This window comes from Plectropomus leopardus, chromosome 6, assembly GCF_026936395.1.
Source record: "Plectropomus leopardus strain MGB_pleo_1.0 chromosome 6, ASM2693639v1, whole genome shotgun sequence".
In the NCBI taxonomy this organism is placed as follows: Eukaryota; Metazoa; Chordata; class Actinopteri; order Perciformes; family Serranidae; genus Plectropomus; species Plectropomus leopardus.
Genome location: NC_142181.1, coordinates 11453448 through 11480788, shown reverse-complemented (window position 1 = coordinate 11480788; position 27341 = coordinate 11453448). Strand labels below are relative to the sequence as shown.

The window sequence follows — 27341 nt, the reverse complement described above, 5'->3', positions numbered from 1 at the left end:
AGTGGTTTAGACCATACAATGACATTCATACATTTGCTTGTCCCCTTTACACAACACACAAAAAAACATAAAACATGAACATAAAATTTAGCTAAAGTAATGAGCAAATTGATTATATACTGCTCATTCTTAGATAACTTTGGATTTATGAATATTACAAACAAATCCAGTTCTTTGAGTGAAATGTTCTTGCCAAAATATTTTTGGAGATCCAACAGAAATATTAATCCAAAAGATCATCACATGTACACATTGAGAAAAATAAGTGTACCATATTGTTACTTAATGGGCAGGAATGTATCTTTAATAAATCTAACTTATCAATCAAGAAATTGGCAAAGGAAATTGGCAACCATTACTTATGACGTCATGTACAGAACTCACGACCTTGATGAGAAAAAAAGGGGTGGCCGTTTGATCACAGCGTTGTGTGTAATTTAAAATTAAATTTATGTTTATTTTTATTTGATTTTATTTTTTACAGGTATGTTTTAGGAATTCTATAAATGCTTGACTTCCATAAAATAGTGCAAATGTGGCTAACCGGCAGGCTAACGTACACTTTCGTCTTTTGTTGAAAGTGCTCCTCCCCACCCCCTTTTTCCTGTGTTACTCCGCTGTGGCGGAAGTAAGTCGTATCGCTGGGGCCTCATCCTTCCAATGGCGACTGCAAACAGGCTGAATAGAAAGCGGGAGCAACCGTGGAGGGGGTCAGAGCTGTGTAACCGAAATTAAATAAATATATCCTATTCTCTGTAGTCATAAAGTTATACTAAAATTCGCTTCGCCTCTCCAATCACGGCTGATTCAATGGCCAAAAATCGGAACATTTCGCTCCTTGAGTCGGGTAAGCAGCACAAGTAAACCCAATTGATAGCTTAATTTACAACGATATCGCTCGTGCTAATTGATATCCCAACTGCTTTTTTTAACGGTTTATTTCATCGCCGTTTCATTTCAGAGCTCTATTACTTGATTTCTCGTTTTCTAACAACGGGTCCATGTCGGAGAGCGGCTGAGGTGAGCTGGTGTGCTTTTGACTAGTACAGTGTGCGGTATTTCAAAATAGTTGACCAGCTAGTTTATAATAGAGTTAATCAATCTAATCTGAATCGCCTCTTTTAATCCACCGCAGGTCCTGGCGAGCGAACTAGAGGAATATCAGGTGTGTATCCCCGCTGCCTCTGCTGCTTGTTATCTGCTAGTTTGCGGTGATTTTGACTGAGTCTGGGCATAAAACTTGTCTCACTCAGTCGACTTTTTAATACCCCTGTCTCACTCCTTTGACATCACCCGTTTTTTTTTGACTAGCTTAATGTGTGCTGGTGTTTACTGTGGCTGTTTGTTTTCCACAGCTCTTACCCGGGAGATTGGACTGGCTGGGAAACGAGCACCCGAGAACATATGAAGATGTGGTGAGATTTAACTTCATATCTTTCGTTAAGTTCATTGTCGGCGCTTGTTATTGTCTTGTGACAGGGGTGCTCCGTGTCCATGCTCCGTGCTTGTTTACGGTCTTTGTTCTTTTTCCTGCCGGACTACTGTTGTATTTTCTTGAGCTGGGGTGACTGACACTGACACACCTCGTTCCCACTAACTTAATTTGTCAGGGTGAATTGTGCAGTCGCTCAGAAAACTGTATTTGGATAGAGGGTTTAATATTATTTAGCCCCGACTGTTGTACTGCAGAAAGGGTGGGTTGTTCGGGCTTCTTGCTACGTCGAGACGGCTCCACCAGCCAATCAGAGACCGAGATACGTTGTTTCTGCGTTATTTTGCATGTGACCTGCGCTGTGATTGGTCCATAATAAGAGAAAGTTTTGCATAAGAAGCCACGCCTCTCTGAATATGTGTTGAGAAGCACATGAACCCACCAACCCTGTCAGACATTTATTCTGACAAAACTGTTAAAGTAGTCTGCAGTCTCTCGAATACTACATATAGCTAAATTACCCTCTTTATCATAAATATAGTAAATTTCACATTTGCATTATTTACATTTACATTTGTCAAATAAAGCAATATACAACATAGATATTGTTTCTTGGTTGCTGGTTTTTATGTATGAAATCAATTCAGACCAGGTTCCACATTAAGTAAAATCCCACAAAAAATCAACTCTTATTAGAGTGTCTGACAGCTATTTTGATTTATGAATCTGATAATTTTGCTGATTCATTCCATAAAAATATCAGAAAACATGGATATCGATCACAAGCTCTGCCAGCCCAAGGTGACATCTTCAAATTGCTTATCTTGTTTTAGCAACCCTCTGAAGCCAACAGCCAGCTAACACATTCAGGTTAAAATAATATATACCAAACATGAGCAGCATGTTATATTTTTTATAGTTGTTTGGCATTTTAGTCTCCTTATCATTTATCAGATTTGTTGTTTCAGCAGTGATCTGTATGTAGTGCCATGTCTTTGTTTGCACTGACAGGTTGCAGCCAACAGACATATTGCTCCAGACCATTTGCTACAGATATGTAAGCAGATTGGACCAATTCTTGACCAAGAGGTGCCATCGTGTGTCCCAGGTGTACACTCTCTCTTGGGGTCTGGACAGCAGTCAATGCTTAGGACCCGAAAAGGTACACAACTGTCAAGATGACTCTTAAGTTTTTCTGCGGCCTAAAATGTATAATAAGCTTTTTCTCCATACTGTCTATGTAACGGGGATTCTTCATGCCTCTTGCACCAATAAGCTTTACATTATATAAAAATCTGAATAGTTTCTTGGTTTGGGCAGTTGCCAGAACTGATACTGTTCTCTAGCCACATCCAGCTGGTAATCAGCTGAATCACTCTGTGAACCATTTGTTTTGTTTTTCAGACTGCGACAATGTGCGGTTTAACGCTTCATCATATGCAGCCCTTCACCGGGGCAGACCACCAGAGAGGCCTTTGAACTGCAAGAAACCTTCACACCTAGGTAGGTCTGGCCTCACTCAATAATGCTTTTATTGTGTATTTTTGAAAAACATATTGATCAAAATGGATCTGCTGGGCAATGGTACATGCTCTTGGCATTATATAGCAAAGCAGTGTTCAAATCCTTATTCAATCATAAAAGACTGAGGTTATACACTTTCTACATTATAAAGCACTGTATATTCCTATTCTGCCTGACTGTCCAAATTTTAGTTGAAGACTTTTTGTCAGGCTATTGCTGTCAAGTAACAGTTTGATGGGCTTCCAGATAGGTCACCTTGATGCAGTCTTTTACATCGCAATGCTTGTTGTTATTGATATGAAAGTTTTATATTGATCACAATTAGAGCCCGACCGATTTGTCAGTCCACCGTTATTAGCGGCTGATATGAGCCTTTCACAGACATATGGGAGCGTATCTGCATCAGCGTGTAGTTTTTTCTGATATGCGCCATAAACTTTTTTCAGACCATATAATGCAGAAAACAATGCTTGGGTGGTTTAGAAATGGTTTCATTATATAGTTTGTCCAGCAGATTGCACTCTAACTTAATTGTTTACACTACCCATAGCACTCTGAAGTACATGTAGCAGAGAGCATCACAGCGGAGCGCACGGTGGAGCACAGTCAGTCATGTGTGTTTTCGCAGTAAGCGACATTGATATACATACTGTGAAGTTGATAAACAATGGCTCCATCATTTTGCAAAGAAACAAGACGATGTAAGGTCCCAGGGTGATGGAAGGAGAGGACTACTAATGTGCCAACTATATGGCTATTTAGCGGCTTTTTGGACCCTCTCAGCTGCGTTATTTTTAAAAAGCAGCAAGAGACACATACAGCGACTTATTTAGGACATCGGGGAACAAGGAGGAAATATATTGTCATGTATTTCCATGCTCGCTGCTCTCAGTAACCATGGAACACCGCCGTAAGCGGCTGTCAGGCCAGCGTCTCCCCTCTCTCTCCTCCTGCGCCAGGTGTCAGGCGGACAAGAGGTGACGCTGCGTGAATTCAGGTGTAGTGTGTTTCAAGCTTGGTTGTTGTTGAAAGAATAAACTAATATCTGATGTTTGATTCCTTCCAACTCCCAACAAGCAGAACAATATGTAAATTTGCAAAGATCACAACAAAACCGGCTTACTTAGGGACTGTTCTGTAGCTGTGGTGCTTCCTGACATTTTGGGGAATGTTCCACTCTATAGTTCCACCATAACTCAAACAGAATACTCCTCCACCCTCCTCTGTCCTAAGTGGGAGGGTTTTTAGCACAATAGGGAACATTTACTATGACAAGAGGAGCTCCCTGGCAAGTATAAATGCTGAGAAGCTAGGAATCAGTATTTTATCAAAGCTTGACACGCCCAATTCTTCACGATTTTTCAACAATTCTGATTTGCTGAGACATTTGTCTTCTGCATACTGCTGCAAAAAAATCTCATGAGGCCTGTTTGCGTCAGTGTCTTCTGTTTAAAACCTGTCTTTCCTCACAGAAAATACTAATATATACTAATTTATAATAACATGTTGGCTATTTTGATTTTCTGCTTATTTAAAGAAATGCTGTTGAAGTTACTCAAATGTTGATGAACAAACAACTTCTGCAGTGAGAACTTAAAGCAGATGAAAACATTTTGGATGGTGTTCTTGTTTCTCTGATATTTTGTCATTTTCCATAGCAACTGATACAAACCAGATGTATCAGACTTTCGAGCAGCAGTGATATTGTTATTGTTTAGAGATTGGGATTGCATTTTTCTTTCATGCTGATGATGCTTAAATCAAATGTTTATAACTGACACGAAAAGTATAAAAAGAAAGTGAGAAAGTTAGTTAGGTTTTAGTTAAGTTTGTACCTCCAACTGAATTTGGTGCTGAGTCATAGGGTATTTTGGATACAATGCATTTATATGCTTGTTGAAGTCCAACGGCAACAGCATTTTGTATTTTTCTGAATTTAATATCATCCAATGATGATAAACACCCCTCTTCTCCTGAGGTGTGTACCATGAAGCAAATTCAAGAGAGCCAAGCTTTTCTTGCCGTAGCTGACTCGACAAAGCCTAAAGCCCCAATCAGAGAGAACAGGTACCATCACAACAGTTAATATCAATTATCTTTGCAAACCCAGTCTTTCTTCACGTTGTGTGCGAGTGCCAATAAAATTTCGTTTGGCACGTCATTTGACTCTTGCTGAACAAAATGAATCGATTGCATACTGCCTACTTCTGTCTTTGAAAAAGTACTACAGCAAAAAGTAACACTGTTGCTTCAATTACATTAAGGTAGGAATGCTGTCAGAAAATTGCTAATTGTGTGAATTCATATGTCAATATATTTATTTCACCACTATTTATTTTTCTAATGTGACAATTGCACATTCTACAGCTCTTAAACTTTTAACTTAATACTGCAGCAGATTTAAACATAGTCAGTAACAACTGCAGTTAGGTCTGACACTGTCCCATAATGAAGGATTCATGGAAATCACTCAAGTTTCAAATCAAAGCAAAGTCATTTTTATTGATTAAATGTTATTAGTGATGAATACCAATAGACTGATCTACTTTCCAGTCTATTCAGTTGGCTGCAAAATCAGCAGTGTAAAACGCACTTGTTGGACAAATCAGGACCAAGCATAAAAACATAATCCAAAGTGGTTTGGTTTCATTTGATGGTATTATGCTGCATTTCATATGCAAGTAACGTCACACTGAATAACAAAATAGCGAACTATTATTGTATGCTACCTTTGGTTTTATAGAAGACTTCTTTTAGAGCTAGCGTGGACAAATGGCCAGAATTCTACAAACATTCAGTGGTTCAGCTAAAGCAGGGACAGCCTTGCAGATAGCGGCATACAGTATTGGTACTCAGATTTTCTGCATCACCAACTGAATGCATGCAGGTTCCTGTGGTGACGTGATGCCTATAGCTCACGCTGCTGTAGTGCTTGGTATTCTTCAGTGGCAATACTAACATATAGATCAACAAGTTTGTACATTTAATGTAATCCATCAGCTGCGGATCTTATCACTCAAGCATAATATTGTTAGGAAAAGTCAACCGGGTGCGCCCAGGTAACTCACTGGAAAAGTGTGCGCCGCATGTAAGCTGATTCCTTAACGGTGGCAGAGTTTGACTCAGACACCTTAATTGCATTTTGTCCCATCCCTCTCTCTCACCTCTTTCCTGTCTACCTTCAGTATACTATCTAATAAAGGAAAAAAGACCAAAACATAATCTAAAAAAGGAAAAGCCAGCAAATCTAATAAGTTACTCAGTCTCCCTTTAAAGAGAAACTTTCTTTCCATCCAAAACTCTGCACATAAGTTGGTCAAGGTGTGTAGCAGCCAGGTTAAATAAGAGCCAAACTCAGGCTTTAGGCTTAACATACCTGATTTTGTATTGTGTTTAACCCTTCTGCCCACTTTAGAGTAAATGTATCCCGTGCCTGCCGCATCCCAGTCTCATTACGACCCTGTAATTTCAGGACAGTCTAATATTCTGATGATTGGCATCTTATCATCAACAGTGAAGGTCCATCGAGGGAGAGAGCTGACGGGAGTGCAGCGCTTCAGCTCCATCAATCCTGTCAGTAACTATGAACACATGCGGCTGCACAGGCGGATCCTGGGGCATCTGTCTGCTGTGTACTGTATCGCATTTGATCGCACCGGTCTCAGGATCTTCACAGTAAGATGGAACTTGTCAACCTATCCCCCTGTTCAAAAATAAACCCATATGTAATGTGTGGTGATGACCGTGATTTTTAGTTTTATTTTTGCTCTTCTGAATCAGTGATTAACACAGTGGAAAAACATTGCATTTTTAATACTTCACATTTATGAATTTGACATTCAGCTGAGTCCAGGCCGCCATCCACACTAAACAACACAGTTGTGTTCTTATGTATACTAAAGTGAAATATTAAAATAAAAGTTGGTATTTTTCTTTGTCAGGGCTCGGATGACTGTTTGGTGAAGATTTGGTCTTCATTTGATGGAAGGCTTCATTCGACGTTGCGAGGACACTCTGCAGAGATCACAGACTTGGCGGTTAATTATGAGAACACACTAATTGCCGCAGGAAGCTGTGACAAGACCATCCGTGTGTGGTGCCTTCGTACCTGTGCCCCTGTTGCTGTGCTGCAGGGGCACAGTGGATCCATTACCTCCCTACAGGTAAATTGATCTCTGTCATGATAATATACTGGAATTTTAAGAATGGGGCTGCGCTGTATTTAAAAGACAAATTAGAGCAGGTTCCTTTTTAAGAAATGCATCATCATTTGACTGAGATTCCTACCATCCCCTTACTCTGGGCATGCTAAATTATCTGCATGACCTCAGCAAAAATCAAGTAATTGTAGATAAATGACTGCTATCACAGCAAAGGACGAGGAATCACGAATACCTCTTTATATTTCGAATATTTGCAGTCATACTAGCACTCATAATTACGTGGTGAGATACTTTTATTGTAGTCAACCTCATAATGCAATACTGTTTCTGGGATGTAAGTCTTACAACGTATGTTCACATTGAAGTTTTAAGTAACAAAAAGAAAGAAAAAAGTCTTTAGACTTGATTTGATTTTGTGTCTGCTTCCATCAACTACTGCTGATAACTTTCATGGGATTGAAAAAAAGCAGAAATCAAGTTAGTAAATACCTGGCCGTAGTTTTTACGGTGAAGCAAAACTTTGGTTGGCAGTATATGTTTTTGCTGCTTTGCTACTGAAATAAAACAAGAAGAGGAGGTGGTAGCAGGACTGGAAAAGTCTTGTTTTATACTAAAAATACATTTCCACCAGCCTTCATTGCATCTTGTCTTTATTGCTATGACAACTTGCCTTAACTAAGTGGAAGGACAATTTTGCACATGATGCTGTGTGGATGGAACATACTTACTGTTTCTGTTACTGTTGTCAATGTTCTGGTCTGGTTGCCAATCACCAGTACTGTGTGTGTGTGTGTGTGTGTGTGTGTGTGTGTGTGTGTGTGTGTGTGTGTGTGTGTGTGTGTGTGTGTGTGTGTGTGTGTGTGTGTGTGTGCGGTTCTGTGTGTGTGTGTGTGTGTGTGTGTGTGTGTGTGTGTGTGTGTGTGTGTGTGTGTTAATCTTTAATCCTACATGTAGAATGTCTTAATTGCAGTAGAATCTTAGTGATTCAGGTGCCTGATCTGTGTGTTGGGATGTTTTGTGTTTTCAGTTCTCACCGTTTGCCAAGGGCTCAAAACGTTACATGCTGTCCACTGGAACTGATGCTACTGTCTGCTTCTGGCAGTGGGATGTCAACAACATCAACTTCAGGTGAGTGCTGCTTTAAAAGGCCATATTAGTGTGTATGAAATGGTTCACAAATACTGTACAAACTGGTACAAATACTATTTGCAATGTAAAGATATAGTAGAATAATGTCATCCTGAGCAGAGAATGAAGTCACTCCACCTTTGTGTGTGTTGTAATCCAAGCTTCTCTGTGATTTGTTGTGTAAAGCCGGTCTTGCAGCACAAGCATGTTAGTCCTTGTGTGTATCTCGCTGGCTTGCTTATTGCCAGTTTGAAGAGCGCTCATACAGCGGCTACTGCTGCTACGGCAGTGGCGTTGAAGTGTAGCGCTCACCCTCAGTTTCCCGCTGGTTAACACCGTTAACTCTGTCAGCATTTTTGCCGTTGTTTATCGCTGTTTAAGGAGCTAGAACCATTAACAGCTAGCTGCCAGCTTGCCCATTTCCATGCTGAGAACCATGTGCAGAAAGTAAAAAACACATAATAATACTTGCATTGATATGTGTTCAAGTGTGTTTTTCTCACGTGTTTCATGTGGTCAATAACAAGGAAATTATTAGGTAATTTTTCAAAGCTCTTGTAAAGGAAAAAGATTGAGAACAGTGTTTTATGGATTCAAAGGACACATTCACACAGCTGATAACTCTACCAGAGGAAGAGTGGCTCGTCCTCTAATTGGCAGGTCAGCGGTTCGATCCCCGGCTCCTCCGGGCAACATGTCAAAGTATCCTCGGGCAAGATACTGAACCCCAAATTGCTCCCAATGCTGCGTCATCGGAGTGTACATTCGTATGAATGGTTACTACCTAGTAGGTGGCACCTTGTACGGTAGCCTCGGCCACCACTGTGTGACTGTGTGTGTGTGAATGGGTGAGTGTGACATGTCCTGTGAAAGCACTTTGAGTGGTCAAAAAGACTAGAAAATGTGCTATACAAGTGCAGTCCATTTTACCATTTACCATTTGAGGGAAACAGTTTAGTTTGATTGTAAATCAGTTAAGCTAACAAGGCCATTAGCATACCATTGAACATGCTAAACTGTGGCCTATAAATGGTCGTTGGATATGGCAGTTTTTTTGGGGATCAGCAATAGGCTTAAAGCAAACACTGGAAGGCGAGCCAGGCTGGATTGGCTTTGGGCTACAACATTGATGCTACAGCCAATTAATATAGCTGCATTTCAGCAGTTAAAATACTGGATAAACTTCAGGATGAATGAAGTTTTATTTCATCTTATTCTCACATCTAGTTGTATAAGCAACCAGGTAAAAATATAAAGCAGTTAAACTAATAAGATAGTAAGAGAAGCCTAAATTAAATTAAGTGGTGTTTGTTATCGTCAAAGTGTATTGATGAGTCTTTTTTGACATAGGATGAATAAACGAGTATCTTACCTGACTCTAAATCATATCCGTCGTCCTAAAGTTGAAATGCCAGTTAGATTAGATGAAATGTTTGACTGTTTGACTCAAGGATGGGCAACAAGGAAAAACTAGCTAAAAAATCAGGACCTGTACTACTGTACATTTATGTTAAAGTGATGGTTGCAAATGGGCAATCCTCAAGATAACTACTTACAATTTAAGAAACAAATATATTTGATTGCAACGTGTCTTTTTATAGATTTAGAGTATAAATACTTCCCATAACCAATTATTGTGGGTTTTTAACCATGTACTTTTTTGTGTCAGTAAAATGCACTTTTTCTGTCTGTAAAATATAGTTACTTGTTATGTTTTGTATAAAATCATTAACATTTTCTCTTCTGTCCTTCAAGTGATCGGCCACATAAATTTACAGAGCGGCCGAGGCCAGGAGTTCAGACAGTGTGTTCCTCATTCAGTCCAGGTAATTAGTCACTTTAGGTAGACTCAGTGGTATCATCCAGCCAAGCGTAAAGTTATAACATACATAAAGGTTAATTTCTGTTTGTTTTTTTCAGGCGGGATGTTCTTAGCAACAGGAAGTACTGATGATGTCATCAGGATATATTACTTGGGAGGCGGGAGTCCAGAAAAGATATCAGAGCTCCATGAGCACACGGTGAGAACCTTCTCAAAAGCCTCATCTGATGTGCAACATGTTGCGTAGAGAGAAAATGTTGACTTTCAGCTGTAAAATCTGGTTCAACTGAGTTAACATTGAGCGGTTACCAATGATTACTAATGATCCATATTTCTGCTCACTGTCCAGGACAAAGTTGATAGTATCCAGTTTTGCCACTCAAGTGAAAGGTATAGAATAATAAGCATACTTAGTCAACATACATTTTTATAGTAAATATACTGAATAAATTTAACTGCGTATGAAGTGATGATGCAAGGTGTTTGGTTCTTGTCTTGTCTCAGGTTTGTGAGTGGAAGTCGAGACGGAACAGCACGAATCTGGAAGCTCCATTTACGGCAGCAGTGGAGGTGCATCCTGCTCAACATGTCTGCCACTCTTCCAGGGTAAGGAGCACTTTGTTGTTGAAGGCCAGTAAAGCTGGGTATCGGTGCTCGATACCTTTTAAGGTATCAACTAAAATAACCTAGTACCAAGTATTGTATTGTATTGAATCTCATCCCTGCCGGATCAGCAAACTTTCTGTTGCTGCTGTCTCCGGAGCTGCTCTCCTCTGACAAACTTAAATGACCATAAATCCTATCTATCTGCCCTGTTAGCACAAGCTAACACAGCAGCAGCTGCTGCGAACATCCAGCACAGAGCTGTTAAACAGTCCTAATAAACTCACACTTTCGCTTAAATGGCCTGAGTCCATCATTTAACCCGTTAATAACTGTGGGGTGTTATAAATTAGCCCTGTCAGTGTGTGTTGGCGCTGAGCTCACAGTCCAGCAGCAGCTACAACCCATGGTCTTTTTTTAAAAGATTTTTGGGGCTTTTTTGCATTCATTTGATAGGATAGTATATAAACATAAAAAGGGGAGGAGAGAGGTGCAAAGGGCAATGAGCTGGAAGTGAACCCATGGCCGCTGCAGCAAGGATATTCCCTTATTCCATGGGGCACCAACTGAATCCATTGACCTACCAGGCGCCCCACACCTCATACAGTCTGTGGTGTGGTGAAGTCGAGCTCTGTTTATTTGATAGAGTTAGCAGTTCAGTGTGCTGAGATGCCACCAAAACGTTTGAAAGTACGGCTATACTACGCGTCACTCACCATGTGTATCGTAGGAACTACTCGGTATCATTTTTAAGGGTACTGGTATTGGTGCTGGTGTCGTAATTTTTCCCCAGTCCTGTAAACCAGTCTGGATTCTTTGTGTAGATTACTTTGATGTGTCTTCTTCGTTTGCGTTTCTCAGAAGAAGAACTGGTGAGGCAAAGATTTACTGTACTGTATAACCAAAAGGATATGCAAGAACAAGATTCTCATTAGCTGTAAATAAAAAAAAAAAGTATCTGGATGATTTGCTAAATTAAGTGCAGTCATTTGCTCCCTTGGCTGCATCAAAGAGCTGTTGGAGCATGTACAAGTAAACCAGGTGCTGCTGATGTCAGCTGAGGAATCCATCTACCGAATGTTTTATTTGTTCAGTTGTCAGATTGTATAAGTCTTAGCACAGCCTTCACACAGTTGTTAGAGATCTTGTCAAAGATGATTACTTTGACATGCGGCATTATTACTTCTTAATAATGATTTCTGATAGCAGAAAAACGTTGCCTACTGATGTAAGGAATATTGCTAAATACTACATTTGTCCACCGATTTTGCTGTTACTTCTACAAACACATCAATAACCACCCAAACTTACCTTTAAATTTCTTATTAGAATTAGGTATACTAGCTTTACATTTGTTTCATGTGACAAGATGTGTAGTCCTCTTCTGACCTTGTTGCTGAATTGTAGGTTAATAACAAATGGCAGTGTGCCTGCTAAAACATGAGACTAACTACAGTACATTTAATCTGAGGAGGGTGATGTCACTGGGAAATGATGAGGTCAGACATTTCATTTGTACTCCCTGTTCACCATCACACAGTCATGCTTGATGGGCACAATCATATGGTGGCTGATTTTTGGGTCCTTAAGAGTGTAGCTATGTAGCAAAGTTAGAAGTGTGAAGTGTCAAATTTGGAATGACTCAAAACATTCAGGCCTTATTTCACTGTCAGTCATACAGACCACTGTCTGTACAGAATGTTTATGTGCCAATGCAGTACATCACTAAAATATAGATATTAGGCTACCCATACTTTTAAGCTACCTTAAAAATATTTGTGTTTACCAACCGCAGCTTATCAGTCTATTCTGAGAGGAACTAGAAAGATTCTCCATTGGCAGATTTTGTAATTGGCTCACCAAAAGCATTTTCACTGCCTTTCATAAGTAACATTTGATAACTGAAGTACAAGGACAATTTTCAGAATGGTTATCTAACCATTTTCAGTACGTGTATTGAATTTGGAACTATGTGTTAAGTTAGCATCACATGCTTAGGAAGTCACACTTAGATTGCACTAAATGCACCCAGTCTGTTTAATGTCAGAGATTTGTGAAAGAGAAAAGGGAAGTACTAAAAACAATGCTGTGAAAGGGAGCAACAAACATTTTGCATCAGAAACAAAGGAGAACTTTGTGACTTTATTTATAGAATTAAAGCATCAGATACAAACTACTAGTTACTTCATTGTCATTTGTGTTCAATTAATCAACTGTATCACTATTAGTGTATTTTGAGAGGGGCAACATGTATGCAGTGTGTGTACTTTCTTATTTGATGTATGTTTTTTTCTCTCAGTGTTGAACCAATGAGTGAAGAGGAAAGCTACTTCAAACCCAAAGTTACCATGGTAGCGTGGGATCGCCATGATAATACAGTCATCACGGCTGTTAACAACCATCTCCTCAAAGTGTGGAACTCCTACACAGGACAGCTGCTACATATCCTTAAAGTAAGTGTACACAGCGTTTCTTTTAGTAGAATATAGAGCAGAGTGAATATCACAACCAGCCTTCACAAATGGTAAATTTAAAGTCGGAGACTAACTTGAACATTGTTTTCAGGGCCATGAGGCTGAGGTATTTGTGCTGGAGCCGCACCCTTTTGACCCCAGGATCATCCTGTCTGCCGGCCATGATGGGAATGTCTTCATATGGGATCTGTTACGAGGGACAAATACACAGCATTACTTCAACATGGTACACTGACACCGAGCACAATCCATGGTTCCTATAAATCTTAAGACATTCAAGTCAATAATCTATAAATACTGTGTTTTTGGTATGAAAATTTCTTAAATCAGTCTTTCAAAAGTCTAAAAAATGCTCAGACATGGAAAGAAGGATATTATTGTCCATTTTTGTCTGATGTTGCATCCTAAAATCTCAAAACATTTGGTAATATCTATTTAATTTTTTTATTACGGAATTTAAGGTCAAGCATATAAAGATAGAAGAACCAACAACACTTATAGACATTTACGACATCCAATCAAATGAAAATGACCATATTATGTTAACATAGTTTCATTGTGTTCCACATATTCCATTTCAGAAAGTTTTAAATCACCTAACTTTTTAACTTGAACCCAAAAATAAGAAAAATCAAATTTCATATTGAATTAAACATTTGGGTAAAATCGTCCCTTACTGTAAGTAACCGATGTTAGTTCACATTTATTTTTCCACAGTTTTGGTCATTGTAAAATTTAATTCTGAGTGGCATTAAAACATTTTTTTAGGTCTTCTGTAAGAACCCTGACTGTGAGGGCAGTCTATTTAAATGATGGTAAACAGTTCTGCATCATCATGAACAAACAATACACACCACAGTAACAAAACAGGCTTAGTTTAGTATGTGTTTGTCTTCAGTTTACCTCAGCATCACACAGTATGCCCTCAAGTGTTTACCATCCTGGAGCTGTTTCTCATTTATCCTCAATCGGCTACTTCATTGTTTACAGTCGTTTTGTTTGTTTTTTCACCTTCGATCTGTTTGTGTGCCGATTGATCTTGAGTCTTACTGCCTAATTATTGTGTTTTTTTTTTCTCTCTGCACAATGTGAGTAAGAGGAGGAAGCAGAATGGGTTTGTTTTTTTAAAGAACTACTATGAGGCCTTTAAGGTTATGAAGGGAAAAAAACATCAGGCTTGAAGTTTGTCTATCAACTGACAAGTTCCGGACCTGCCTGACTGATTTTGTGTTTCTCATCCAGATTGAAGGCCAGGGTCATGGAGCCGTTTTCGACTGCAAATTCACCCCCGATGGCCATCGTTTTGCCTGCACAGACTCCCATGGCCATCTGCTCATCTTTGGCTTCGGCAGTTCTAAGCCGTATGAGAAGGCAAGGCTACATTTCACATCTCCCACTTTACACAAACAACTGATAACTGTAGCTAGATAAAAAAATCCTGTAATGCCATGTTTAGGGGTAACTGTTTTCACTTGATATACACAGTGTTGCATTTTCCAGATAAAGAAAATGTTAACAAAAGCCACAGGAAGCCATATCTTAAAGTTCTTCTTTCCTCTGGTCTCTACACAGCTTCCAGATCAGGTGTTCTTCCACACAGACTACCGACCGCTGATCCGAGACACCAACGGCTTTGTGCTGGATGAACAGACACAGCAAGCACCCCATCTCATGCCCCCACCCTTCTTGGTGGACGTGGATGGAAACCCTCATCCACCAAGGTAGACATGACCCTCTCTCAGTTATAAAGCAGTCATATAGTCTTCAGTCATTGCCTGCGGGCTCAGAGGTTTGAATTTTCAGTCCATGCAATTTCTCATAGCCATGAACAACAATATTAGGTAGGATAGTGCTGTTAAAGATGTTGGTTTGACTTAAAGCAAGTAGCCATTGGCAAGCTGCGTTCTATATAAAATATATCTTGATGGACTCATGCAATGTTTTAAATTTTTAAAATGTCTTTTCCTAATTTCAGGTACCAGCGTCTTGTCCCAGGTCGAGAGAACATTGCTGCTGAGCATCTGGTTCCTCAGCTGGGATACGTAGCCACCAGTAAGTACGGAAACCAACCACACACTGGCGTTAATTTGAACATAATCAGCTAGTTTACAGAGGAATATTTACTTTTTGATATAAAAATTACTTTGGCTTTGTCAGTCAACTAGATTTAAGAACCATATCTTTATGTTACAGTGCCTTGACAGGCTAATTTACGTGACCAGTGTGAATCTCTTCTACCATTTTTTTCATGCTCTCCTTATTTAATGACCTGCTCAGGTGACGGCGAGGTTGTGGAGCAGGTAATCAGCCAGCAGACTGCAGAGCCCGATGAGGTTGCGACAAGACGCAGCAGCCTTTTGGACGAAGCCATCCGTCATCTCCAGGAGCGGCAGGACCGTCAGAATCAGCTTGGGACAGAAGCAGCTCCAGGTGCTGGACCAGGACCTGAAGGACAAGCGGAGGCACAGGGCCCAGCCTTGGCACCAGCACCAAGCACACCACGCAGAGGTATTAATACACCACCAGATTGATTCGTTTTAGCTGACATATTGATCTGGTAAGCTGTTGGAGGATAGGTGTTTGATACATTTATATATTTTTGCTTTAAAAGCATCACGAAATGTCTTGAAATGAAACAAATTCAAACTTATTTCAAGGTTCATCTTCGTTATTTTTCCTTCATCACAGTGTCTGTGAATGATCGCGCAGACGTGCAGTCACCGCCTAATGTGGGTTTGCGCCGCAGTGGCCAGGTGGAGGGTGTGAGGCAGATGCACCAGAATGCTCCTCGCAGCCAGATGGCCACAGAGAGAGACCTGCAGGCCTGGAGACGCAGAGTGGTGGTGCCTGAGGTGGCACCCAGCAGCTACAGGTACATAAGATGGCAATATTATTTACCATCCACAGCTGAAGACATGGGATGGTGGTTACTGGAAATGTGTGTACTCTATGTGGTGTTTTATATTTAGCCGTTTTCTCACATGAGGTCATGATGCATAAAGTACATTGAAGAAATTATAGTATTTTTTTTTTTGTAGTGGATTTGTAATTTAGTCATAAACGTCTCCTAACATTGCGTGAATTTGTATGACAATTAATTCAGACCTTACCTACTGGTCATCTCCCCAGTTCGATTTATTTGTTGGCGTCTTTGTGTGATACTTGTGATACTACTGTGATACTCTGTTACAGTTTTGGGACAGTCACATAGAAATGTCCTCGGTACACCCATCCGCTTACTGTGAATTCTCTGGACAATGACCTGCTTTATTCATACATGGGCTCCACTGGACATTACACAGACTTTGTACAAAGGAGCTGGCAGGGTTAAAGTCGGTCAGATGTCCAGTCCATGTGATTCTGACATATGCGTCCTCACATGCAGCTCCACCGGGTAATGTTTAGGTAGTTCAGGGATGCGATGCATTTGTGAAAAAGGCTTTAGACTGTTTCAAAGGTGACACTCCTTAGAGGAATCACTAATTATTTATAATGGAATATTTAATATGACCTAAATGGAAAAGAATCCTGCTCCCTTTTTAGGTCAGTTCAAATTTTAAATATTATTCAACAGAATTCAACATTTCACACATTCATGTCAAAAATCACTTTATTTCTAAAAATGTACCCATCAAGCGACAGAGAGTGGTGCACGTTACTGATGAGAATAAGAGCATTTATTTTGTTCTAATTGTTTTACTGTTTCTCTTAAATTTCAAACATCGTGCATATTGCTTTTTCAGGGACCAGGAGGAGATTCGAACATCCAGAGGAGATGAGGAGATGGCTCTGTACAACGCAAAGAAAAGACGCATTATCTACAGCAGTTGTCGAGTGGGTTTCTTTTTCCTTAGCTTCAGCGTAGAGAGATTTAAACAGCAATTTGAAAAATGATCAGTATGTGATCATTTGAATATCATTTGATGATTTGAACATGCTATTACATGCAAGTGTAGTACTTGCATGTAATAGCATATTCATCAGGTATTGTGTTGAATGGTGTGTAAATACTATATATACTGTGTAATATCTTCACCACGCTGTCTGTAGGATTGTTTATTTATTGATTCATTATCAGAGATTGAAAACATTTGTCTGCATATTTCAGATTTTTTTCACTGTTCACAAGTATTTCTGTCCAAATCTTTGCACTGGTGTTGAGTCAGCCCCATCTGTCCCCTCAGGATGATTCAGATGAAGAGCCTCCCACCACAAAGCGAGCGCATGGCCGCAGTGACGCGCTGGAATACATCGACTTGTCATGTGAAGAGGGAGAGGAGACTGCAAGCTCGGAGGTACACTCTGAGGTATTGCATTCTCTGCTATCCCATGACTTTGATTAAAGTGTCATTTACAAGCACCCATGGTTCTTTTATGGGGGGATTTTAAGCCGTTTCATGTTTTTACTTTTAATCTATTTAGGACAATGAAATGGATGGCAGTGATTTGGATTCTTCCAACGATGAGGAAGAGTGGAACAGTGACAGCTCAAGGTATAATGTTTTATAGGGGTCACATACTATCTGGGAGTAGTATTTGTTTGAACTTGTTTAGAGTACCAGATAAAAGGTGTATATATTATATAAATAAGTATTGACTTTTATGTTAAAACTTTGTGTTACTCCTTTGTGTTGTCTTAGGTGGCAATCCCCACCCATCTGGTACCCCAAGCAGGTTAAAACAAATCATTTAACAAAGTTTTTGTGTTGCCTATTTTCATATATGTCACTTAAAATTGTAATCACAACTGCTTTTATTTGGACAGCCACACGTCCAGCGAGTACTCGGACTGGACGGCAGATGCTGGCATCAACCTGCAGCCCTCCACCCCCTTGTCATCACGGAAACGAGTGCGGCGCCGACTCAGCAGCTCTGAAGAGGAGGAGGATGAGAATGAGGAAGAGGAGGAGAAGCAGCAGCAGCAGAGTGATGATGACGAAAAAACTGGCGAGGAAAAAGCTGGCAAGAAAAGCAAAGAGAAGTCTAAAAAAGCAAAGAACAAGTCGCCCAGGGTGAGTTCTTAAACACAGTGCGTACAGGAAACCAGTATCCTACCTAATCCTAATCACTGTCAGACTTTGCCTCTGTTAGAATAATGAATTTTGGGACACATGATGAAACATTTTCATATTTACTTGCTTAATGTTGTGTGTATTGGTGCTTCAATCAGCGTCCAAAGGTTCGACCTTCCATCAACAGAGAAGTGTCTAACGAGTTCAGACCCTCACCATGGATCACTGATGTCATTCCCAGGAAGTCTCCTTTTGTTCCCCAAATGGGGGATGAGGTGTGTACATCAGACATTACAAGAGGCACTTTCGAGGACCATGAGAAAACATTTCTTTATTTGGGTTGTTCAAAGGGCAGAGAAAATGTAAAAAATCTAATAACATGGAAGACGAATCCATCAGAAAATTTGAACCATAAGATTTCTTTGTAAAAATTTCGTGCAGACAGTTTCAACATGTCAAGCAGGCTGCAATGTGTAAAGATTGGGCAATAATTTATTTAGATGTTAGAAATCTGTATTTATGGTTCTTAAATATAAAGTCACTGTATAGATGTAGTCTAAATACTTTAGGCAAATGTTTTGGTGGTTTAATAGCGCGTCATGATCACTATGCTGTTTCTCATCATGTAGAAAAGTTACTTTCTGAGCTCTGAATTTTTCTGTGTCTGTCAGGTGATCTACTTTCGGCAGGGACACGAGGCATATGTTGAGGCAGTGAGCCGGAGTGAGCTGTATCCCATTAACTTAGACAAACAGCCCTGGAAGAAAATGGAACTGCGGGTAAGACTTATACAAATAAGAAGATGATAAATTGTTCTTCATAGAAGAGTTTGGAAAAAAACATTGAATTCTGAGTAACTTTTTTTACACAATCATGACTGACATCATAAAAAACACTGAAAATGGAGGCAATTTATAATGTAAGAAGAAATCTTCAATACAAAGCTCCTGGTTTTTTTTCATAGGAATATCCCCCCAAACTAGCCATTATGTTTTGTTTGTTGTCAAAATGTGTTACTCAAAATGCAAATTAAAATGAAAACCCTGATGTATATTTTCTAGGACCAAGAGTTTGTGAAGATCACCGGAATCAAATATGAAGTCTGTCCTCCAACACTTTGCTGTTTGAAGCTGACTCTGATCGACCACGGCACTGGCAAAATATCAGACAGGTCGTTTTCTGTCAAGTAAGCAGCTCAGATTGATTCAAAGACTCTGTTAAGAACACATAACATTGTGTTGCATTTCCTACTGAGCGTACATATATACTTATGAAGGTTACGATTCCAAAATGTATCATAGTCAATGCCTACATTTGAGTGTTGGTTTGGTGTTTTGATTATGATAGCAATGCTTACAAACATTTGGGTATTAAAATCTGCTTTTGGCTTTGACATGCTGGCTGAATTTCTGGTACTATAGTTTGTTTTAATGAAATCTGTATAATTCATCGGTATAATTAATCATCTATTTCACAGACTGTCTTGAATGTTTCTTGTATTTCCCAGTTAAATTGACACTGATTTCTCCTTCAGGTATCACGACATGCCAGATGTCATCGATTTCCTTGTTTTGAGGCAAAGTTATGACGAGGCGCTTCGTAGAAACTGGCAACCAAGTAAGTTTTTGCACATTGTTAGGAATGTTAATCTCTTCTTTTGGGACCAAGTATCATCCTCTGTGAGTCTGTTTCATACATTTTAAAAACAACAGAAAGGAGGCTCGGGTGGGATTATTCTTAATTTCTGTGTTGTTACTTCTCAGTGGAGGTGCTAATTAATTAAGTTTTGTTGCTGTTCACATACAAACTTTCAAATGATTCATCCTTGCTGCCTTTAACACTAAATGGATACAGAGGATTTTTTCCCTCTTTCTCCGTAACTGGTTATCTTTTTCTCCTGTGCAGACGACCGGTTCCGTTCAGTAATAGACGACGCCTGGTGGTTTGGGATGATTGTCTGTCAGGAACCGTACCAGCCTGAATACCCTGACAGTCTCTTCCAGTGCTTCAAAGTCAAGTAGGAAAACACACATGTTGTTATAAAAGGGAGATATGGTGGATGTGGTGCTTGATACTGTCACTATTTTGAAGCAAAGCTTGGACACCAGACAGCAATGAGTTTACATTTGTGGCTGACACTTTTAGATTGTTTGCCTTTCAAGATTGCCACACAGAGTTAATACAAAGTATTTCTTTCCCAAAACTGCATTTGATGTGAAAAGTTTCATCTTAATATTTTAGTATGTTCAGATGTACTTACACAGTCAGTACTGTATCACCAATTAGCCAGTCTAAGACTAGTCTGTCTGTCCTCTGGTGGTTATTAAGCGACATGACAGTGTCCTTTCATTGTTGTTATGACAGTAAAATGTATTACAAGTTTGTAATTGAAACAAAACCAAAGCATCTTTTTTTTAATGACTGTATCGTATTGATTTAAACTAAAACAAAAAACGTATCCGTCAGTATTGTTACAAGTGTGATTGTTGACTTTGTTTTTTCACCAGATGGGACAACGGGGAGACAGAGAAACTGAGTCCTTGGGATGTGGAGCCGATTCCAGATGATGGTAATTTAGACTTCTTAGTAGCTCATTGCTGTCACATCCACATATAACTATAGTACTGGTGTCCCTTTACAAAGCGGGGTTAATGAGGTTTCAATGCATATTGAACAAGTCTGTGTCTGCTGTGCAGCCCAGCAGCCAGAGACAGAAGGCGGCGGCATTCCTGTGACTGCAGAAGAGATGAGTGAGCTGATGTACAAGCCTCTGCCTGGGGAGTGGGGGGAGAGGAGCAGGGACGCGGAGTGTGAACGTATAGTTGCCGGCATTGACCAACTCATCACCGTCGGTGTGTATGCAAACACAGGCCCTCCTTTGCTTGCTTTCATTCACACTCACACTCCTTCTCATGTCCGTTCCCGGTTCTCTCACATCAGGGCAGGGTCTTGTCAGTAACTGTGGCAGGCAAGTGTTTTTTTTGGCTGCCTCTCAGAAATGTTATCTGCCACTTTTAAAATATGGACACAAAATGAAGGAATAACACTTAGATCACCTAGACATACATAAATATATATACATAAATGTGCCCACCTACAGCAAAGATAAACAATCAATACATTTCAGTTCATACAGATGACTTGACAACTTTATTGCAAATTTCTCTTCTGCTCTGGGTGCAGATCTGTCTGGTCTGGGTGCAGATCTGTCTGGTCTGGGTGCAGATCTGTCTGCTCTGGGTGCAGATCTGTCTGCTCTGGGTGCATATCTGTCTGCTCTGGGTGCATATCTGTCTGCTCTGGGTGCAGATCTGTCTGCTCTGGGTGCATATCTGTCTGCTCTGAGTACATTTACTGTCACTCTTTTGCTTAAATACACACTGACTTCACACTAAGCTATTTCTTTAGACAAAATGTATACACGGGTTAGTAAAGTTAAAGTAACCCACAGGTATGTATGTATGTGTGTGTATTTTTATTAATAGATATTGGGTCGAATTTGGGGAACTCTAACTACTAGCAGTCAAAACACATAAGGTTCTACAGGCATGAGTGTTGCTTTTAAATAGCAGTTGCAAATGTGTAGCACTATCCCACTATACACTAACTTTACTGATCGTACCTTTCTGTTGTGTATTTCCCTGTCTGCCAAAGTGGAGATGGCCTGGTGATCTTACCTGCCACTTCCAACAATTTGCCTGGGTGGTGATTGCTTCTTTCTGACCCTGCATCAGGGTATCTACGGGTTCCTTTAACCATGAAAGAATTTTCTCCCAGTCCTACTAACCCACCTATTTTTGTGTCTTTGCTACAGAAATTGCAGCTCCCTTCTCTGGTCCTGTAGACTTAGTTCAGTATCCCACCTACTGCACTGTGATCGCCTATCCCACTGACCTTGGCACAATCAGACTGCGACTCATAAACAGATTCTACAGGTCAGTCCTGCCAGTTTTTTCTCATTTCACATGCTTAATAATGCAAGCAGGCCAAAGAAAAGGCACAGAATGATTTGCACTTTCGACCGTCGATCCAGCTCTGTCCTTGAAATGTCTTTAGCTGTTTAAATTCAAATATTGATGTTTTGTACTGTTTGTGAAAACACTGTGTGTGTTTACTCATCTCCGATGATCCACAGGCGCCTCTCAGCATTAATTTGGGATGCCAGGTATATTGCACATAACGCCCGCACTTTCAATGAGCCAAGGAGCAAGATAGCCCACTCTGCAAAGATCATCACAAATGTCCTCCAGAAGTTTGTCAAGTACGTTATATGTCTCAATTAGTGTTTTTTGAAAATTCTGGATCATGTAATGATATTCAGATTACAAGCAAAGTATCATTCAAATAAACAGTCCTGCACACTAAGTTGACATGTTTTCCTTCTTTCTCAGTAATCCAAGCTGCACAGATATCATGGAGATTTACAATGCTGTTGAAGAAATGGATGATGATGATGAGGTATGTCTGAAAATGAAAACAGTTTAAGTTATGAGTATTGTATTTGTTTATCTTGCACCATGTCAAACCACTTTTAGTTTGACCTGCAAATATGTGCAAACAGGGGAGATAATAAGGAAAGGTGAACATACAAAGGCTCTTTGAATTTGTGTTCAGGAAGTTTGTTTTCCATTTGTAGCCATATATCTATGGTCACCTTCACATTCAAAGAAGTAATTGTTATCTGGTTAATAATCACATTCAAGTAATCCAAATTCGATTACTGCCCACAGGAAGAGGATACAGAGGCACCGGGAACATCTTCTGGACACAGACTGCGTCAGGTAAATGGATAACATACAAGGTTACATACAAAGGACTTTGACATTATATTAAAACAAGAAAGTACAAAGATTTGCTAAGCATTGTTTGTTTTAACTGTGTGTTAAATCATCACTGTCACCCTGAAACACATGACTATTTTTGGTAGAATTTAGTAGCAGATCGACTATTAATAATTCAAAAGCAACAGATGGCATATGTTACACGTCACAACAAATTCCTCTCCTTCTCTGTGATATTTGCAGCGTCCTGTCGAGGTGGTGCCTGACAGAGACGCCTGGAAGGAACAGTGCAAGAATCTACTCAACTACATTTTCGAGTGTGAAGACTCAGAACCGTTCAGACAGCCTGTGGATCCTCAGAACTATCCAGTAAGTTACCACAACAGACTAAGGGCATGCTGTCAACATAAAAGCATTAGCAGGTTATAGTTAGTCTTTCAGTGTTATGATTTAGACTTTGTCTCAATCACGTGTTTTGTGCTTGTCCAGGACTACCATGACATCATTGACACACCAATGGACTTTGGCACAGTGAAAAGGACCCTGGGGGAAGACCGCTATGAAAATCCTGTAGAGCTGTGCAAAGACACCCGGCTAATATTTGCCAATGCTAAAGCCTACACACCCAATAAACGCTCCAAGGTAAGCGGAGTAATTAAATATTGTAGAACTGTCAAAAAGCAATTATGTACGCTTAATGATCTGAGTTCATCCAAGAAAATCTTTGGGTACAGATTTTGAAATGAAATACTAAGTCATTACACATGTTTTTTTTTATTATAATTTTGCTCAAGGCATTTTACTGGTATTTTAAGTCATACAATTGCAATAAATAACAGATACAGCTGGATAACACACAATATAGTCCCCATGTTTCTGCTTCAACTGTGTCCCGTTGTTATTGTACCGTTAAGTAATCAAACCAGATTGATTTCATAAAGAATGACGTACATTAAAAAATAAAAAAATGTGTGACAAAAGTATTATGTGAGACATTTAAAACAAAAAAACTATTTGACAAAAAAGATAAAAAAACAAATCACTGAGGGAGTGATAAGAAAAACATGCAAAAATAAAATTTTAAATATACAAATAAATGAGTAAACCATAGATTTGGGTCAGTTGTCGAAAAACACCCTTTTGTGGAATAGTGACTTCTCTCTAATCTCAAATGATGTGTAAGGTCTTTAATATATGTTCAAAGTTTGGAGGGCATTTCCATTCAGTTTAAGCAATACAAGATGTCTAACTAAAAGATTTTTTTTTTGCTCGGCAACATAAAGATATATATTTTGTGGAACTATATTTTGACATTGGTGTTTATGTCTTAGCTTGTCTGACTCACCCTTCTCTCCTCCATTGTAGATTTACAGTATGACCTTGCGGCTCTCTGCCTTCTTCGAGGAGCACATCAGAGCAATCATATCTGAATACAAAACTGCCATCAAGAGCAGCGACAGGCTCCGCCGCAGTCAGCGGTTCCGCAAGAAAATGCAGCAGCAGGATCAGTCCAACGCCACATCAAGGTCTGTTTGACTTATGCATTTCCTCTGAACATGAACTAATACAGTGCAAATGCTTAAAAATAAAACGTTTGGAAAGAATTCAGGTGTTAATAATCAGAGCAGGCCAGAACTTTTAGGGTTTCAGGTGCATCTGAAGGCACAGTTGCACGTTACCTGTTAATGTCTGACAAAAAGTTGTATTCTTCTTTTTCTCAAGTCATAAGAGAGCTGCTGTAAAAACTCAGGAAAAAGTGGAGCCGACGTCAGTGACCAAATCTACCTCAGCCAAAGTGTCTGTCCCTGAAAGAGTCAGGAGGAGTCGAAGCAGCAGCTCAGGTCACAGCTCGTCAGATGACGACTCCGGCTCCAAAGCTGCTTCATCAACACCAGGTACGAAAGAAATTTGAAGTGATCGTTGGGGATTTTTGAAGTGGGGTTGTATGAGATACTTATGTGTAGTCCTTGTACTATGTACAGTTGCTGGTGTTGTGCACCCCACTCCAACATGCAATTAGAAAATACTTTGGAGGGGTTGCATCTCCAGTTCTCTGGCTTTTGGTCCTGTTGCGTTTGAATGCACTTATTTTAAGTTGAATGGGATAAAGATGACTGCCAAATGAAGTGAAATATCTATTTGTAATTTATTTCAGAGTCTGACAGTGAGAGTGAGCTGAGTGAGTCAGAGGTGGAGAAACGCCCTGGTTCCTCAAGGCACCCTCAACTCAGACAGAAAGCAAGAGTTACAAGAAGCAACCGTGCCAAGCAGAGGAAAAAAGGTCAGAATGAATTCATTCATTCATATGTGTTCAAAAAACTATGATTTTATTGGGACATTCTTAAGTTGTGTGTATGGGAATTGTTATTTGTCATTTTCAGTTGCAGAGAGTGATAGTGAAGAGGAGGATGAAGACGAAGAAGAAGAGGAGGAGGAATTTGATAGTGATGGTGAAGATGGAGAGGAGGGAGGCGTGTCCTCCCAGCCTTCACGGCGTCGTTACCCCAGCAGGAGTAAGACTAGCAGAAGCACGCGGCTGACCAGAAACAGTGCTGGTGCTGACAGGAAGCGCACAGGTAAACGACTTTTCTTAGGCTTATGCGCAGTTAATTGCAAAACTCACCAGAATACCATTTCCTGGGCTTTGGTGCTTCGACATTAATCAACAGCAAATTATCTGAGCTTTGGTTGGCGGTATCGGGGTATCGACAGACAGTGACGGTGCGCTTTACGGCTTCACTGTCAGGTATGTCACAGCTTCACCCATGCAGTGAGGGAGCAACATGTTCTCATCCCGACAGTTTTCTGTCAGGAGAGAGAAACACTGTGCACCACAGAGTGTTATTAGCCTCCGACTGCATGACAGCGGTTGTGACACTTAGCTGTACAATACAATAATCTATGTCCGGGTATTAAAAATTAGTCTGTTAAATTTCGTTGTGCGCCTGAAATGATAAGAGTCCTCATAATGGAAAATATTGAAAATCACCTACTCTGTGCTGCAGGGAAGGGCTCCGCTCCCAACGAACAGCTGGGAGGCTTACGTGTTTGCTGCTCACACTGACACTGAAATGGTTCGACTCAGTCAATAAACCGATTAATAAAACTGCTGGGTAAAATGATCATTCCCGTCACTGTGAGTCAGACAGGCGCAGCAGCGGAATCACAAACACTGAAACAGCATTCGTCGTCTGCAAAAAAGGAAAAAAAGAATATCTGAATGCCTAAACTGAAAACCAAATGCCTACCCATTTAACGAATACCCAAATAGCTGAATATTTGGGTCCAGCCCTACCAGCCAATATGTTAAACATCCTTCCTCGTGGCTTGTTTTCAGAGGGCAGAGCAGAGGTGAACGGCCACAGCAGCAGGTCGTCTCGCAGGGAGAGACGTCACCAGCAGGACTCTGACAGAGCCACATCCCAGGGCTCCGACAGGGAAGAGGAAGAGGAAATCACGGTTCGCAGGTCACTCAAGAGAAAGACGGCGAGGGCAGCTGTGAATAAGATAAAACTACTTGAAGCGTCAGATGAGGACTATGAGGAGGAGGAGGAGGAGGAGAAGCCAAGAAGGAGCAGCAGCCGCCTCCGCCACTCAGTGCGGACCAGCAAACGCACCGCAGTGATCCAGAGCAGCTCAGAGTCTGATGAAGAGCCATCAAGACGGGGTACAGAAATGCCCTTCTTAGTATTTTTATCATGAAATCCTAAATTTTAGCCATGACATTTAAATTCAGAAAGAATTACAACAAAATGTACAGAAACAATGCTTCTAGATCTTGTCCTTTTAAATCTTTATGTTTTGGGCTAAGAAAGATTTTTGCTAAATTCTGCCCTTTTTTGTCTTCTAGCGTCTCGGAAAACGATGGAATCAGGTAGCGAATCGAAGGATGAAGGGGACGGCAATGACAGTGATGCTTCATCCTCCTCCCAGAATCGGCAGAATGGAGACACAAGGTCCAACAAACAGAAGACATCAAGACAAGCTGCTAAGCCAAAGGGAAATGGTGAGAAATGTCCTCACTGGTTAATGTCAGAATTTGATTTTTATTTGCCACTTGATTTAAATTGCAATGAAAGTTTCTCTAATCAGTAAGGTTTGGATGATTTGGCCCTTAAATAATATCACAATATTTTTGAGATAATATTCTTTTTGATATGACAAAATACTGAAAACAATATTCAACTATTGCATTTTAAAATCATATATTTGCACCAAAAATAAGTGCTATAGTTGTATATGTCAACATAAATGTAAGTTTGCCTACAAATACTCAAAAATGAAACAAAAACTCTCATTTGAAAAAATAGTAACTCAGATTCTGCATAAAATATAAATAGTTAAAATAATATCCACCGCAAATTACGCATTTAAAATGTAAATAAAATGGCGATTTTCTTTT

At 40.0% G+C, this 27341-nt stretch overlaps 1 protein-coding gene and 1 long non-coding RNA gene across 3 annotated transcripts in view; one reads left to right on the top strand and one right to left on the bottom strand.

Annotated features, from left to right (window-relative positions):
* Positions 1-621: 621 nt before the first annotated feature.
* Positions 622-27341, top strand: part of brwd1 (bromodomain and WD repeat domain containing 1) — a 29605-nt gene continuing 2885 nt past the window's right edge. The window contains exons 1-43 of one of the 2 annotated variants that reach the window (XM_042486272.2): positions 622-847; positions 962-1020; positions 1136-1165; positions 1356-1415; positions 2444-2594; positions 2837-2935; positions 6471-6631; positions 6898-7119; positions 8147-8247; positions 10003-10073; positions 10168-10268; positions 10419-10459; positions 10574-10675; positions 12972-13125; positions 13238-13372; positions 14389-14517; positions 14719-14867; positions 15122-15198; positions 15424-15654; positions 15835-16018; positions 16890-16980; positions 17331-17453; positions 17569-17639; positions 17912-18158; positions 18317-18433; positions 18830-18937; positions 19220-19344; positions 19693-19775; positions 20064-20175; positions 20666-20727; positions 20855-21010; positions 21973-22093; positions 22294-22419; positions 22550-22616; positions 22889-22939; positions 23183-23308; positions 23429-23581; positions 24305-24465; positions 24662-24834; positions 25095-25220; positions 25327-25515; positions 26277-26606; positions 26790-26945. In XM_042486272.2, the coding sequence (XP_042342206.2) occupies positions 811-847; positions 962-1020; positions 1136-1165; positions 1356-1415; positions 2444-2594; positions 2837-2935; positions 6471-6631; positions 6898-7119; positions 8147-8247; positions 10003-10073; positions 10168-10268; positions 10419-10459; positions 10574-10675; positions 12972-13125; positions 13238-13372; positions 14389-14517; positions 14719-14867; positions 15122-15198; positions 15424-15654; positions 15835-16018; positions 16890-16980; positions 17331-17453; positions 17569-17639; positions 17912-18158; positions 18317-18433; positions 18830-18937; positions 19220-19344; positions 19693-19775; positions 20064-20175; positions 20666-20727; positions 20855-21010; positions 21973-22093; positions 22294-22419; positions 22550-22616; positions 22889-22939; positions 23183-23308; positions 23429-23581; positions 24305-24465; positions 24662-24834; positions 25095-25220; positions 25327-25515; positions 26277-26606; positions 26790-26945 (5368 nt within the window). In that variant the 5' untranslated portion in view covers positions 622-810. Of the gene's footprint in view, positions 848-961; positions 1021-1135; positions 1166-1355; positions 1416-2443; positions 2595-2836; positions 2936-6470; positions 6632-6897; positions 7120-8146; positions 8248-10002; positions 10074-10167; positions 10269-10418; positions 10460-10573; positions 10676-12971; positions 13126-13237; positions 13373-14388; positions 14518-14718; positions 14868-15121; positions 15199-15423; positions 15655-15834; positions 16019-16889; positions 16981-17330; positions 17454-17568; positions 17640-17911; positions 18159-18316; positions 18434-18829; positions 18938-19219; positions 19345-19692; positions 19776-20063; positions 20176-20665; positions 20728-20854; positions 21011-21972; positions 22094-22293; positions 22420-22549; positions 22617-22888; positions 22940-23182; positions 23309-23428; positions 23582-24304; positions 24466-24661; positions 24835-25094; positions 25221-25320; positions 25516-26276; positions 26607-26789; positions 26946-27341 lie in introns of both variants that reach the window. The other variant, XM_042486271.2, reaches the window with a different exon arrangement.
* LOC148189333 (uncharacterized) lies at positions 18463-21971 on the bottom strand. The gene is made up of 2 exons (XR_015776786.1): positions 21836-21971; positions 18463-21169 (listed from the first exon to the last, which is right to left on the bottom strand). It is a non-coding gene; the product is annotated as an uncharacterized LOC148189333 (long non-coding RNA).